General features: G+C 41.2%; 1 protein-coding gene across 1 annotated transcript in view; it reads left to right on the top strand.

Moving 5' to 3' along the window:
- The window catches only part of LOC127005782 (kinesin-related protein 1-like), a 108,974-nt gene extending 93,087 nt beyond the window's left edge, over nt 1-15,887 (top strand). Inside the window, exons 14-15 of the mRNA XM_050874884.1 lie at nt 5,670-5,754; nt 12,854-15,887. Of these exons, the coding sequence (XP_050730841.1) occupies nt 5,670-5,754; nt 12,854-12,889 (121 nt within the window). The 3' untranslated portion in view covers nt 12,890-15,887. The remainder of the gene's footprint in view (nt 1-5,669; nt 5,755-12,853) is intronic.
- Nucleotides 15,888-16,208: the final 321 nt, after the last annotated feature.

The following is a 16,208-nucleotide window of genomic DNA, read 5'->3' as shown; positions in this document are numbered from 1 at the left end:
TTTCCACTGAACCTGTCTTTTTGTTCATGAACAAGTTGTGGGCATCTGAAAAAAACACAACTTCAAATTGCAACACTAAAAGCATTGCTGCTAAGAAAGACAAAGTTTAAACAGAGTTGCATGGACTTCAACAGGTTGTCTCAATCTACTCCTGGGCTACCTTTCTCTCTTGTGTTGCCTCATTACTTGATAAAAAGTAGGAATTTTGTGCACTTTTTAAGTTGACCAATAAAGAATTTGGCGCGGGCGTTTTGAATTGGCGAAATTAGCCATCTCTGGAGAAGAGTAGTTTATTAATGCAGGAGTTAATTTGTCTAACATGTTATAATGACTCGCCGAGAATTATTAGAGAGTTAATCTTATTGGGTGCATTCCATGATTGTTTCAAGACAGCGAATACCATGACTCGGGTAGAGCATGCTGTACTAGTGAAACCATTGCCAATGTTATCTTACCATTTGGGTGATTAGTCAAGTTTAATCCACTATAAATCTATCATAAGGGTTAGCTAAGTTTTATGTAACCTCCTCAGCTCATTGGAGCCGTATGTGGCGATCAGTCAATGGGATTCACTCTGATATCTGAATCTTGAGTGACTCATCACCGCAAGGTGTTTATTATATTGTCTCCTAAATGGACGAAATTTGAACTCTTCACTTGTGTGAGAGGTGTTAGAGGATAATTTCATCACCCCAAACCATGGAGGTATTAGGGGTGGAGAGGCCCACAGCCTCGAGCGCGCTGTACTGGTGAGTGAAGCCAGTTTTCGTAGTCTCAGCTGTCAAATCGGCCGCCATATTGTTCCAGCCGTGAGGTACGAATACGAGGGTGGAGCGCGCCTAACACGGAAGGTGCTTGCCCTTAGAGTTAGAGTACCGCATCCATGGAGTACCGTAATGTTTTTATTTTCTCTTCTTACTGTTTTCCAGCACTTTAACATGCAGGCTGATGAAATTAAAATAATTTTGTAATTTATTACTGTAAATATACTGTAACAGGTAAGAAAGTACTGTACATGATATCCAAGAAATGCAGTGAGGACAATTCATCACCAAGATGTGCGGTCTCCTTTACAAATACAAGTTAGAAAATTGTAAGCGGCAAGCATGTACTGCCAGTCTGCGTGGTCTGGCCCGCCGCTCATGGAGGTACATCCATTTGGCCACTCCTCTCCGGCTTGAACAATATGGCCGACTGACAGTTTAGTGGCTTCAAATCGCAAGACTCCATGCCCCCCCCTGCCCCAAACACTACAATATTATAGCTATATAGAACACAGATTAATTAACTTCGACTAAGACTCCACCTGTGTTTCATGAAGCATTACTGTGCCAAGGCAAGTGAACCCACACCCAACACACGCAGTGATACCAACATGAGTAGCCTGTTCTCAATGGCTTCGTCCTTGGTGTCAGTTTGTATTGTGCTGAATGTGTAACAATAGTTTTATGAGTGTGTGTACTTCACATCCAGAAACTCTTGCTTAATCATCTGAATGGCCAAGTGGTAGTTGGCATCAGAGATGATTAAGTGTTTGACTACTTAAAGAGCATAATCTCTTAAGTACCCATACAGATAAGATTGTTTAGCAGAGTCCAATAGTTTTTTTCTGGAACCAATAACATTATTAAACTGTATTAGGAAGGTATTGAAGGCAAATTTCTCCTTCTCCTTTCCTGTAAAGGTTCCACACTGATGAGGGGGAGGCTTACTTTCACCTAAGTTTAAGTTTGTCATTACATCCAGGAATTTATCAGCTGAAGTATTACTAGCAAGTTCACCTTGAGCATTCACGTAATACTGATCCAAGTCAGCGCTGGTTTGCACTGAGTAATCTACTTGGGAATCAAGTTCATCATAATAGTACTTCTCATCATTAATACTCAAATCATGCTGTTCCATAAGGTCATTAATTTCTTTATCATAATTCTTAACTTGGGCTATTTCAGCTTCAATTTTCTTTAATTGTTTTTTACAGAAAGAGGGTGTCAACTGGATAGCTTCATTCATTTAATTTAACTTGCGGATGTTAATGGTGACCTTGCGTTTGTGAACGCTCCTTTTTCTGCGTAATGAACTAATTAAAGCCTTGGGATTAACCTTCTCATTCAGCTTCTCCTTATCAGATCCAGACATGGTTAAAAATATATAAGTGTGTTTACCGATAAGATTTTACTTGAAAATTACCTACTAAAATACCTCAAATCATTCACTACAGGAGTATATAACTGAGCACACCCTCAGCCACAGCAGCCCTTAGGGCTTGAATGCAACGATCCCGGCACATTCAACTGAATGAGGCCAAACCTGCTGCACCAAATCTGAAGCACTAGCGGTGGCTGAAAACGTGCTTCGCTCCTCCCAGAATGGTAACTACCACTCCGGGATTGAGGTGCTTATAGCATCAATTCTCCCAGATTGTTCAGTGAGCGTTGGTAATCCTCATCATCCAAGGTCACAGAGTCGCCACCCAGGCCACCACTCCAGAACTTTCTTGAACGAGTGGCCAAATAAGCGAACCACTTGTGTATCTAGTTTGCATGGCTGACCTTAAGTATTGCTTTAAAACTGGCGGCAGTTAAATGAATACAATGGAAGTGGCCTATATGAAGAGGAGTCAGCTGGCTGTTAGTGTCTGTGTCACGTTGCATCGTGGCCAAGGTTGCCAGGCAGGCCGGTTAGTTTACACCGTGAAGGGTTGCCAAGCATTATTTCATTACAGTAAACCCTCAGTTATCCGGGTGCACTGTATCCGACCTCGCCCGTATCCGGGAGTTTTAAAAAATATTTGATTTTTTTCCAAAAAATAAAATAAAAATTGTCGTGCGCCGCCAAAAGTCGTTCAAATTGCATGCGCGATGCCTCTAAGCTCTGCCCGGGTGGCGTACCACACCCGTAAGGCGCACCCCAGCTTGCACGTAGCAATGATATTGACGTCCTGGTGTGAAGGTTCGCAGGAAAGCTGTGTGCTTCGCAGTACAACTGGCACGTAAACGTTCTTGCCGAGCGCTGCAGACCATATCGAAGTGACGAGAGTCAAGGCAGTGCAGGTTTAAATGGTGGAAGTGTCAAAGGACTGTTTAAATGAAACACTCAGTGCAAATTCTAGCTTAAGCCTTGATGACTGCCTAAATCCAGACTGGACTAGGTGAGTAGGGCTCCGTCCCCATGGAGAACGCATGCGGGTCCGCTAGCACTCCTGTGGGAGTGAGGGCGGAATAAGAAATGTGAATAAGTACCGCCCTTGGTCCGACATGTGAAAGAAGGATTTTACCATGCTTGCGGTAAGACGAGTAAAGGGGCCCACAGGGGTTTGGAAGTCCCGTGGGCCAGCCCGATCTGGAGGTGCGGGCTGGCCGTGAATCGTGGTTACTTCTTGTGGCTGGCCTCCCTGTGGTCCTGATGGATGCTGTGCAGGGGGTACGCACCTCCCCTGGTTCGCAAGGGCAACACACAACACAGTGTAACTAAACAGCCACAGATCACCACGCAAGCGGATGCACCAGGTTGTCATTGATTCCTTGGTTATCCTCCCCACTCACACTCAGAGTGGGGCGGCCTGGTATACTTGCCCGGCATCTGTGGGCCTTTGGGCTCATTGCCGGGCTTAAAAGGGTGGCGCCTTGGGGTGCCTGCCCGGGCGTCCATATAGAAGCCTGCTTAGAGCACTTGATGCCCGTTGCCTGCCCGGACCACTTCGGGTATCGCTCTGGTATGCCTTCTGGTTGACCCGGGTGGTAAAGCCCGTGGGGCTCGTAGCCATGAGGTTGCTAATGCAGCTACGCAGCGATAGAGCCGCAGGCATGCACCTAAGAACAGCACAGAGCATCGGCCTTCCAGTTTTGTAAAACTGGACCCATTAAAAGTTTGTTGTGGCAGTGCTGGGTCTGCTAGAAAGCCTATGTGGTAAACACGATGGTGCAAACTTGGGCGGTTAAGCTGCCACAAATACCTGGGCTTTTCTGGGTTGGGTCCAGGCCCCGCTGCTGTGATTGGCTGGGCAGGGGAACATTAGCTGCTGCCTGTTAACACGGGGCTAGGCACCCCAGCAATAGGTTAGCGGCTGAGGCTGTTGCGCCTAATTGCCGAATCCCAAGTAACAGATCCCCCCAAGGTGCAGCAGGACTGCGATAAGCCAAGGAGAGATTGCCGCGAGCGCTAACCGTGATGACGCTGCTCGAACTCTTTTCTCAGCACCCGGAGCACATCAATCGCGCACATTTCACTCCCTGGTGCAGACTGACTGCCACAAAGCCATGGGGCATACCATATTACGAGTAGGCTATGGACAGAAGCACCTATGCAGTACTCAGTCATTGCCTTTATGGCAGGCCATGATCGAAAATTAGGTCTTCGGGTCTGTAGACTTGACCTACACCATATCTGGGTTTTTCCCATATCCGGGTGCCCCCGTGGCTCTATTAACCCGGATACGAGAGGGTTTACTGTATATCTGAAATTGCTAATCTTATGCAATACACATAAGCCGAACTCACATTCACCGTCCCACCTTATTGTGTTGGGCCTTCCGTCCTGCCAAGCGCCCAACTGATCAATCCCACCCACGAGGGCCCCCAGGTAAAGACTTAACCAGCGGGACTTAGCTGTTATTGTAGAGGCTTTCAGGTATAGTTGCCTGAATAAGTCGGCGTTGTGTGACCGGCCTTGTAGTTATGAGTTTAATGTAGCTGCCTGCTACTGAGTTAAGTTGTAGTAACCCTGAGTTGACCGCTAACCGTGGGTATACACCGGAGAAGGTTTACAGCTGACTGACTCTCTGGGTGACTGGATGCTGACTGCACGGCGTCTATCAGCTGACTGCCCAGAAGTGAGCTTGGAAGTTAACTCATCCCTTTCGGAACTTTCTAGAACATTCGATTTGGGAGCATTCGACTCGCAGCAGCTATTATTAATGCTTCGTTTCACTAATAGATTACCAACACTTCCCAAACAACCCTTAATTCCTATCAAATTTTTCATCACTTGTTCATGGTTCTTTCTGTTTTGTTTTGTCTGATTGGAGTGTCGGTGTGGTGTAGTGGTAGCGGTGAATGGCACAGGCAGCACTGCTTGTAAACAAACAAAAGTATGGGGTGTTCCATTCCCATTCCACAGTGCCATACGACATATTGTTGTGTTTATTCTACATTTTCATTTCTTATTTCAGTTTTTGTGCCATGTATTATTTGTGGGTTAAACTCGTGCACTTTGAGTTTCTGGCTTATACTTTCAGGTCCTCGCGTAGAAGGCATTTCGCATAGTGTAAAGATGTGTAGTAGGTGTGCCTGCTGTATATTTATTTCAGAAAGCTATGGATACAAGTGATTAACCATATGATAGTGAATATAATGTGTAGTAGACCAATGACCTATTATATCCTCATAGGACCTGGATTTTTTTGTGCTAAAGCCATCTGGTAATGGATTTGCATTTATTTTTAGGTCAGTAATGTTTTCACTAAAACTATGAAATGTTCAAATAAGGAATAAATTTAGTTCTGATAAGTTGCATCCATGTAAAAAAAAGTTAACCCGCTGAATTACATTGTTCCATAAAATTAACTATTACAAGAGTGTATACAATAATTATTATTGTCATTGTTATTACAAATGTTTTTTTATTAATATATTTTCATAAAAAATTGATTCTCATTGATATTTAATTTACAGGAAACTGTATGGCAACTTTGACAGAATTGAAGAACTGGAGACTGTACCTGGACTTACCAAAAATTTCTACCATAGATTTTTGGCAGTAAGTATCATAAATTGTCTTGATTTATTATAATATTCATGTATTATTTTATGTTCAAGATTATGTATGTTTTAGGAGAGTGGACACCTGTTACTTAGGTGACATTAATTTTTTCCCGATCCACGTAATTTCTGGTGTTATGTGCCTTATACCTAAAACATTACAGACCCCTATTTAGATACACTTATCAGTTTTGGAGAAAACTAATATAATATGCTCTGTATATGTTAAAAATGGCATCAGTATTATTTGAAATTTCTCAATTTTTTCTGAAGTAATTATTTTGAAAATCAGTCTGCATAGTACATATACATATTGCTTTCTTTGCCCCAAAATAGATTTTTGATGAAACAATTTATATAAGAATAAGACTGAAAAGCATTTTGTTAACAAAAAAAATTAAAAAGTTTGCCTGAAAAAAAAAATAAAGGAAATGAGCAGTTTTATTTGAAAATCTGCCTTTAGCAAAAAAAATGCCCTTTCTTTTCTCTTTCCAAAGATACCTTTAGATCTGCATTATTTTGAAGAATAATGGAAAAATAAAGTTGCAGCGTAGAAAACTTTAGTGTCGAGATGAGTTGTTATCTTCTTAGAAGTGTGTATTGCTGTGTCTGTAGGCTTTTTGTGGGAGATATGAGTTGTTATCTTCCAAGAAATGTGTATTGCCGTGTTTGTAGGCTTTTTGTGGTAAAATTCTACACATAATGGGATAAGAAATACAATCTGAAGTAAACCAATGTTTATTATCACATTCAGGCCTAACTGGCAGGTTTTGCTTCTGCTGGAGCTACAGACAGAGCAAAAATTGCTGAGAAGTTCACAGTCTCCTGGTTGATTACAAATTCCATACCAGTGTGGGAAGTGTGTCCTCTCTTCCTCCATGTGCCATCAGAAGTCACTGCAGTGTCCAGCTTCTTTGTCATAGAATGAGGATGAACAAGAGAAGCATAGTGACAGAAAATTTCATCAGTTGCTTTCTTCTGAGCACCTTCATAGTGTTTCCACATCGTGTTGTACAGGAAATTTGCATACAGTAGAACCTTGTTATCCCTCATCCAAAACAACAGCACCTTCAAAACAATGGCATGGATCTGATTTGATCTTGATCTTGATATCACAGGTGACTTGAAATTACTCTCAAGACAGGCCTCTGTTTCGGCAGCTCCTGTGAAAAGAAAACAAAATATACAGAAAGACAGTGTTCTACCGCGGCAAGATAACATTGCCTACATCTTGCACGCCGCATACTACTCAAGAACTTTTTCAATAGAAGGAGGGTCGAGGGGGGCGAATTTCCCGTTAGGAGGGTCAAGGGAGGTAAAGTTCTCCTGTCAAGGGGGGGCAAAGCCTTCCCATTCGGTGGCTTATGTTAGGATATGTTATTAGGTTTGATTAGTTTAAATATATTTGACTTGCAGTGTGCGGCAGCAGAAGTTCGTAGCACGGGACGGGACATGCTGGCGGCAGTAGTATTTACCTGTTTGTAGTCTACCGGGCCCAAGCTAAGCTCTAATAGTCCCGTCTCCATATCTACATTCATCCAGCCTTTCCTTCATTTGTTGGACACTGTTCACCTCCACCACCTCTTCCCACAAGTTGTTCCATGTGTTAACACTTCGATGTGGAAGACCATACTATTTCAAGTCTCAAACAACTTCCTTTATTCAGTTTCTTTCCATGTCCTCTCAGCCCCTGCATTCTCGCAGTTGAGAAGAGATCATCTCTATCCACCTCATCAAACTTATTTACCAACTTATACAGCATGATCAGATCTCCTCTCTCCCTTCTTTGTTCCAGTGTCGTCAAGTCCATCTCCTTCAATCTGTCTTCATACATCATATTCGAGAGTTCTGGGACCATTTTAGTTGCAATTCCCTGTATCCTTTCCAGCTTTCTGATATCCTTCTTTTTGTGAGGCGACCACACAACTGCAGCATATTCAAGCTTTGGTTTTATCATTGTTATTATTTTCTTCATTTCTTTGTCCATAAAATGGAATGATACCCTTATATTTTGCATCATCCTGTAGGTTTCTCCAAACAGCTTGTTTATGTGCTTTTCTGGGGATAGTGTGTCTTGCATCGTTACTACCAAATCTGTTTCTTCATGTACCACCTTTAAGTTTTCTTCTCCCATCCTGTATATTTTCCTCGGTCTGATTTTACTTTTCCCCATTTCCATAACATGGCACATTTTGCATTAAATTGCATCTCCCATAACCAGGTCTTTTTGCAGCTCCTCACAATCTTCCTCCGTCCTCACTTTTCTTATTAACTTTGCATCATCTGCCAAAAGGCTCATATAACTTTTTATACCCTTTGGCATATCATTTATATATATTATGAACATTATCGGTGCCAGAACTGAGCCTTGGGGAACTCCACTCTCTACTCTCCACCAATTTGATTTCTCCGCTCTAATTACTGTCCTCATTTCTCTTTCCATTAAGTAATCCTTCATCCATTCAATAACCTTTCCGCCCATTCCTCCCCACTGCTGTAGTTTCCAGATTAACCTTTTGTGCGGAACCTTGTCAAAAGCTTTTTTCAAATCGAGATATACACAATCAGCCCACCCTTCTCTCTCTTGCACCACATCTATTGCTCTTGAGTAGAAACATGGTAAGTTAGTAACACGATTTCCCTTTTCAAAATCCAAACTGTCCTTCATTTATCATGTTTTCCTTTTCTAAATGTTCGACCCTTTGTTTTTTTATTATACTTTCACATTTCTTGCACATTTGTCAAAGAAATTGATCTATAATTTAGTGGTTCAGTTTTATCTCCATTTTTATAAATTGGTAGTGTTCACTCTTCCATTCTAAGGGCACTTTTCCTGCATTTATAGAGCATGTTATTATGTCATAAAGTGGCTCCAATAATTCCTTTCTACACTCTTTTAGCACTTGTCCCGAGATTCCATCTGATCCCATAGCTTTCCTTCCATCTAAGTTTTTCATCAACTGTATCAGTTCTGCTTTATCAACTTTTACTTACATATTCAGTTTCCCCTCATTCCAATTTTCAAGACCCAAGTCAAAGTCGGTTTCTTCTATAAATGCCATGAAAATTTTCATTCAATATTTCTGCAATTTTTCTCATTTTTGTAGATTACATTTTTTTCCTCTAGCCTTTCCACTCCTTCATTTCTTTTTAACTTCCCATTTATGAATTTATATAACATTTTTGGTTGTTCTTTACATTTAAAAACTATTCTTTCAAATTTAGCTTCCTCCTCTTCTTATTTCCACATAATCATTTCTTGCTTTTTTTTTATATATGTCCTTATTGTTCTTATTTGTTTTCTCCTTTAGTTTTTTACTGTGTAGAATGGAACAAAAAGTCATATTTGGAATATATTAGTACTCTCATATCAGTCCCAGTCACCCCACCGTTTTCTCTACTAGGTACTCCTCTTCATATCAGTCCAGTCTACCCACTCAATCCCTCCACAGTTTTTGTGAAAATTAGGTCCAAAGTTTGATGGTTCGTCCATCCTCTCAACCTTTTACTTTTTTTTTCACCTATTTTTTTTTTTTTCCCATTTCACTTCTTTTTTTAAAATGAAGTTAATTGAAGTCTCCCTTTATTATTATTATTATTATTATAACTTTTGGTTTTAGTGGGGAACCTTTTAGTACCTGCCTGCAGCATCACCCTCCAAGCATTCCCACCTCTCATATACACCCTACTGTCTTACCTCTTCTCCTCTCCTCTCCATGTGGCTGAAACCTTGCCAAAAAGGTTTTCAATTTCTTCCACCACTCCACACACTTCCCTTCCCTTCACCCCTGTGACACAATTCAAAAACTCGTACACACTTTCATTACTCATTATTCTACACATGTACTCCTCAAATAACTCATTTCCACTGCCTGCTCTCTAGACCTCTGACTTTCATTCCAGAGGCATTTTACTTGCATATGTATGGTTGGTACCAATTATTGTATCTCAAATCCTCTCTTTACTCCATGCTCACACTTCTGCCATTCATGATCTGTCCCAAAGACCCAAAGACCTGACTATTCGAAAAGGCTGAAACTTCCTGAACTTATTTCTCTTGGAAAGCTTCACTATATCAGAACACAAAGGAATGAAGTAAAAACACGAACCAAAGAGAAAAGCATCTTGTTACCCACGGGCCCATTTTGCCAGTTATGCATTTTCTGCTGCAGTCACTGTAGTGTTACCACGCTGGGGGGGGTCGACAGGGGCGAAGCCCCCCCCCCCCGTCAGAGGTCAGGATATTTAAAATTTGGTTGGAGTAGTTTAAATATCCATCCCTTGACTTTATAATATGGAGACGTAATGTCATATTTTGGAGGTGCGGAGTCAATCTCCATAATTACCGTTTCGTATCTTATTTTCAAGTATGAATTAGAGAGCAATAGCAACTGTGGTAGAGAGTAAGAGAGAGTGTGAGTGTATGACTTGGCTTGCTCGCTGGCAATGTGGAAGGCAGCGCTGCCAGGATGGCTCCATTGCCCAGCGTGGAAACACTACATCAGAAAATGCATAACTGGCAATTTTGGCCAGCGAGTGAAGCTGAGCCACGTGGTAAGCTCTCCCTACCGCAACGGAACTCGTACCAAAACGTAACTTCTTCTAAATCTGAATTCCTCTGCAAGGTGAATACCTTTCTCAAACGCTTTGGGGTGCATTCAGTAGGTGTTTTGGCTTGTCTCTTGAGCCCCATGTTCATGTTATGTGGTAATGCAGAAGCGTAGCTGAGGTTGTGCACACACACAGACTTAGGGAAAGTGCATTGGTTTCAATCTGGCAAAACAAGTGTTCCTGATGTTGTGCACACACATGGACTGAGGGGATGTGCATGGGGTGGGAGGCAGTCTGGTAGAGCAGTGTTGCCACTCACGCCATGCTACTTGGTGTGATGAGCGGGAAATTAAAAAATCCTAAAAAAATCTTCTATGACAATCTGTATAAAACCGAAACCGTACTATTTGAGGGACGACTGTATATATTAGGACCAATATGTAAAAATGGGTCAGTTTACCATAACATACTTTCAGATGTTTTCTGTGGTTTGTCACCTTCAGAAAATTGAGAGTTACAGAAATTGACAGAGAAAGAAGGGTAGCATCACAGACAAAAATGGGAGAGGGCATATAACAGATATAAGAAAGTGCAGAAAGCAACACAAACTCATATTAGTAAGAAGATAGCAAAGTGGGAGGGACTTCAGGCAAAGAAACTAAATAGCCTACCCAGAGGAGAGAGAGAAAAAGAAGGATGGAAGAGATTGAAGAGGAACCTTGGAGGGAAGGAGATAGATCAGAGGGTAATGCTGAAAGCAGAGGGCAGGCAGACTGGAAAAGAAGAAATAAGGTCATTAATAGAAGAGTACTGGAATAAGGTAATTAACATAAATAGAAGGGACAGAGGAATAGAGAACATGGTGATTTTCAGTGACAGAATGGAAATGGAGGAAGTAGGAACAGAAATGGAGGAGGTAGAGAAAGTGCTGAAAATCGGGAAGGCAGCAGGAACAGATAACATCATAAGAGAGTTTCTTAACCCTTAAACGACAGGTATTGTTGTCACCGAATGGTCCCTGGATATGGGTAAAAACAGCGTTTTTTTTTTTTTTTTTTTTTTTTTTTTTTTTTCCCACATTGTGTGAAGCGTCTTAACTCACTGAACACAGCGGTAAAATCCTAATTGCGATATGTTGTGTAATAGTCATGCTAGCTGGGGTGAAATGTAGCCAGGATGTGAGCTGCCAGCATGAAACACTGTTCCAGGCAGCGTGGGGCAGGCCTCCGCCCACAACACACATGTCAACATAGGCTGGCCATGGTGGCGGTATACTTCACACTGCCTCCCTCTCACAACTGAATGTCAGTAATATGAATTATTCTTTACACGGAAATAATTTGGACATCTTTTTTACTCACTTTCAGTCCTCCTCAGAGCTGGGTGTTTCAGTCAAGGAAACACATTCCTTACATGCAGCCTTCTTACCCTGCACTGTTGTCATGGAAGTATTTGCTGGGCTAGAGTGCAGTACAGATAGTGAAATAACATCATCACTCTCACTACTGCATCACTACTCACAACATTTTCATCACATCCTTGTACTCAGAATAATCTCCACTCTATCCTATCCTTTCCTCCTGATGCGTCACCGTTCCAGGGCTGCTCAGTGAGGATTAATTATCTTATTTCAAATCCACGTGGGTCAGTTATGCTAGCAGACAACTCGGCAAATCACAGAACCTGCCAAATTTGATCTAAAGATTAAAATTAGTTGCGCGAAAGAGTCTGAGGTTGCCTGGCCTACATTGATGATGTAGTGCTGATGGCAAAAAGGAAGAAGGAAATGGAGATTCTGCACATAACCTACATATATGGGAGGGAGTGGGATCTAAACTTTAATGAAAGGAAATTTAAAGTCATGGAGTTTTGTAGTGAAGGTGAAATCAATGGGTACTAGGAAAGAATGTGTTGGAGGTAGTAGATAAATCTGTGTACCTAGGATTAAGGTTAACAAGGAAGGGATAGGGGGTGAGAAACAGAGGAAGGTTAATGAAGGGAAGGCAAGGAGGATGTCAGGGAAAAAAAAGATTAGGCAGAACAAAGTACAGTCATACCCTGGTTTACAAGCTTAATTCGTTCTGTAACTGTATGCTCACAACCCCCCCCAAAAAACGTGAACCCAAACTAATTTCCCCCGTTAAATTAATGTGAAATCATTAATGCATCCTGTATCCCAAAAATTTGTAACCAAAAAATCATTTTACATTGGTCACTGCCTCCCCAAAGGTGTTAAGAATGTCTTATGAGACATATGAAGAGAGCTATATTCTAACTACTAAGCCAGTATATGCTAGGAGTTTGAGGGTAATTAGCAATTCATGTAAATAGATTTATAGTGTGAATATTTATTTCTATATCTCTGCAATTGACATAGTGTTTAAATCAAAATAATTACCCCTTGCTCAGTCTTATATTGAAGCTGATTAAGGGACGACCAAATTATTTATGTGTTAGGATACAAATATTTTCTGGGATGATGCACATGTAAACATTACCCAATATTTTAATTGTGTTAATTACATTTTTTTTTTTTCATTTTTCAGGCAAATTTGTTGACTGGACCACTGCAGCGACCCTGAAGCACTCAAACACACACACTTACGCACACTCCACTCCAAAAGCTCAATCGGTTAAAGCTCTGTGCTGCCAGGCGGAGGTTCAAGCGCCATTCAGGCCAGGATTTTTCAGCAGATGAGACATTACTGTCCCCCCTTGAGCAAGGGGGATGGGGTATGTGGTGTGTGAGGTCCCAGCAGTACCTAGAGAAAAACGATAATGATGATCCTCGCTTGTGTCGGGAGGGTATTTGCTGGCAATTGCAAGGCCAACTCATGATCAGGCAATGGTGACATACACACACACACACATGCACACACAATTTAATGCAAAAAAGTGCCATGTGCTGCAAGTGAGGAAGAGTGAAATGAGACTACATATACTTACAAAATGGGAAATGAAGAAAAGAGGAAAAAGACATAGGAATGGTGGTTCAAGCTGATTTGTCACCAAAGAAGCATATTAATGATACACTTTGAGATATATACAAAATAGAAATGGCATTTCATTACCTAGATAAAGAGAAGATCTGATGAGTAAAATAACTGCAGTGATTGGATCAATACTGGAATATGCAGAAATTGTATGATAGCTTCACAACAAGAAACACTTGAAGAAGCTGGAAAGAATACAGAGAATAGCTACTAAGATGGCACCAGAACTTAAAAATCTAACTTATGAAAAAAAAATAAAAAAATACAAATGGCGACACTGGAGGAAAGAAGAAAAAAATGCATTTTCCCTATAGATATATAAATACTCTAAATGATTTAGAAGAGGTGGTAGAAAAAAAGTGTGTGCAGCAATTTGAGAAAAAGCTGGACAAGTATAGCTATGAAGATGAACCACACAAATGTAGCTCAGGCCCTATTTACTACAACTAGGTAAAACAACAAGGTAAATACACGCACAGATTGGGTTTGCCTACCATGAAGGAGAGAAGAGAAAGCGATCTGATTGCAGTGTACAGGGCAATGAAGAAAAACAGGGATGACCTCTTTGTATTAGAGACAAGAGGTCACAGAAAGAAATTGAGGAAAAGGTGCCTGAGGGATATCAAGAAAACTTATTTTTCTTATAGATGCATTGACACTCCTTGAATAGGAAATTGTTCAAGCCAAAAATGTTCAAGAATTTACAGCTAAACTTGATACATTAGATGAGATTACATACACTTCCACAAGTGTAGTTCTCTTCCTGTTTAGTACTACTGCTAGCAAGTAATACACACACACACACAAACAAACACATATATCAAAGACTTCTAAGTACAACTGGATATTAACTTTAAAGTGCCTTTTCTTACCGCGAGCAAAAATGGTGCTGCCACAGAATGATTCGACCATTTACATGTTTATTGATACCACTTTATTTGCTATTTTAATTAAGTGGCAAAACTTAAGATCTTATGATAAAACTACAGTAAGATCTTGCATTTAACAAGTTCACATTTAATAAATTTGCATCTAACAACACTACTGGACCTCTACCCATATACATCTCTATTGAGGAAGCTTCAAATCTATGAAAAATATCCTGGGAGTTGATTTCAAATCAGTCACCACCATGGCAAAGTGCAAATTGTCATTGTTGTCCATCCTCCCCTCACACTGCCACTCCCCAATCTCCTACCTCGGTCCTAGCCTTACATACATATTGTAGTGTTATATAGCCACCTCTTGCTGCTTTTAATGTGCATTTAGCAGTGGCTTACAGTTTGCCTTGAGAGGAGGAAGGGTGGTGGTGGTGGCAGCAGTCAGGAGATGGGAGGAGAGTGTCCCATTAGTCTCCCTTCTTGCCTCTGATACCACCTTACCTATGCACCTCATTCATCACTAATTCAGTTGTCCACATTTTTTTTCTTTTATATGATATGACAAGTTAATGCCAATAACTTCAATGCCCAGCTCTCTTACAGGAACTTTCCTCTACAGGGTGGTCGCAACAGAAGCGTCTTCACCTCTCCCTGTTCTGGCACTCCCTCTCAGCACACTCAGTCCTGCTAATTTCAATTCTCGCTCACTCTATTGATCCATCCTAACACCCCCTCCCTCAATCCTTCCCTCATACACTCTTCACAATTTCATTCTCCTTCATTCTCATCATATGTCAACACCAACTTAGCATACTGCACTTCACCCATTCAACCACTCCACAATCCACTCCTTTCACTGTCACACCCCATAGCAAACCTCTCATACATTCTTTCATTACTTTCTCCATCCCATTTTGAAACACCACATGCACCTCCTATTTGACTCAGTTCCACTGCACGTATTTCTGATTGCTCTGCTGCATTCCATATCCACACCTGACGCATTCAACAGAACCGGCCGGATAATACGGTTCCTTATTCCCCTCTTTACCTCCATGCTCACACTTCTTCATCTCATAACTTACTCCATTGCACCTACTACTTGTCTGTCCTTACTGCTCTATCACTCACCTCACCTTTCATGATTACCAAATATTTGAACACAGTCAGCTCCTCCATTCTTTCATCCCCCAGCCCTATTCTACTCTTCATTGTGCCCTCTGCTCTAATTGTACAGCTTTACAAAATCATTGGTCTGGTCTCATTCCTTGTCAAACTCATTCACTGTTCTCTGCAGCATACCCTCATTCTCTGCCAACAATACTGTATCATTTGCAAACAGGCTGCCACCAATGACTTCTGTACCTCTCACTTTCAGCCTTGGACCAAGCCCCCCCCCTCTGGCTTTCATTTCTCACATACAACCATCCATGTACACATTAAAAAGCCATGGTGATATCACACACCCCTGTCTCACACCCATATCAACTCACCATTCACACATACAGAGGCACTTGCATCCTTGTAGAAGGATCTGATCCCCTCAAGCAAATGCCCTGCCATACCATATATCCTTAGAACATCCTATTAACCCTTTCTGTCAACCCTGTTAAATGCCTTCTCTAGGTCCATTAAAGCAGCAAACAGCTTTCTATCCTTTTCTGAAAATGTTGGTTCGGTCCAGTTTTATTAAATGAATTTGTATCTATTGAGTGTTTTTTGTTTCCTATTACTTTTTACATGCGAGTTCTTACTGTATTATATAAAAGTGTTAATCTGGTTTGCAGCTGACCAGCCTCATGCTGGATTATCAGATGCCAAATTATTGTATGATAGCACAATGGCCTCGTGTCCAACGTGGAACTTTGGTCAGAAATTGCGCGTTGGACAAACATAAGAACACATGGGAAAAATTACAGTATTTGACTGGTTATAAGACGCTTTTGTTTTGTTTTTTCCTAAAAATGTCCTAGAAAATTGCCCTGTGTCTCATAAGGTCAAGGGTCAGCTTTGTGTTACTGGCTAGT

This window comes from Eriocheir sinensis, chromosome 31 (assembly GCF_024679095.1).
Source record: "Eriocheir sinensis breed Jianghai 21 chromosome 31, ASM2467909v1, whole genome shotgun sequence".
NCBI lineage: Eukaryota > Metazoa > Arthropoda > Malacostraca > Decapoda > Varunidae > Eriocheir > Eriocheir sinensis.
This window is presented reverse-complemented; position numbering and strand designations above follow the sequence as displayed.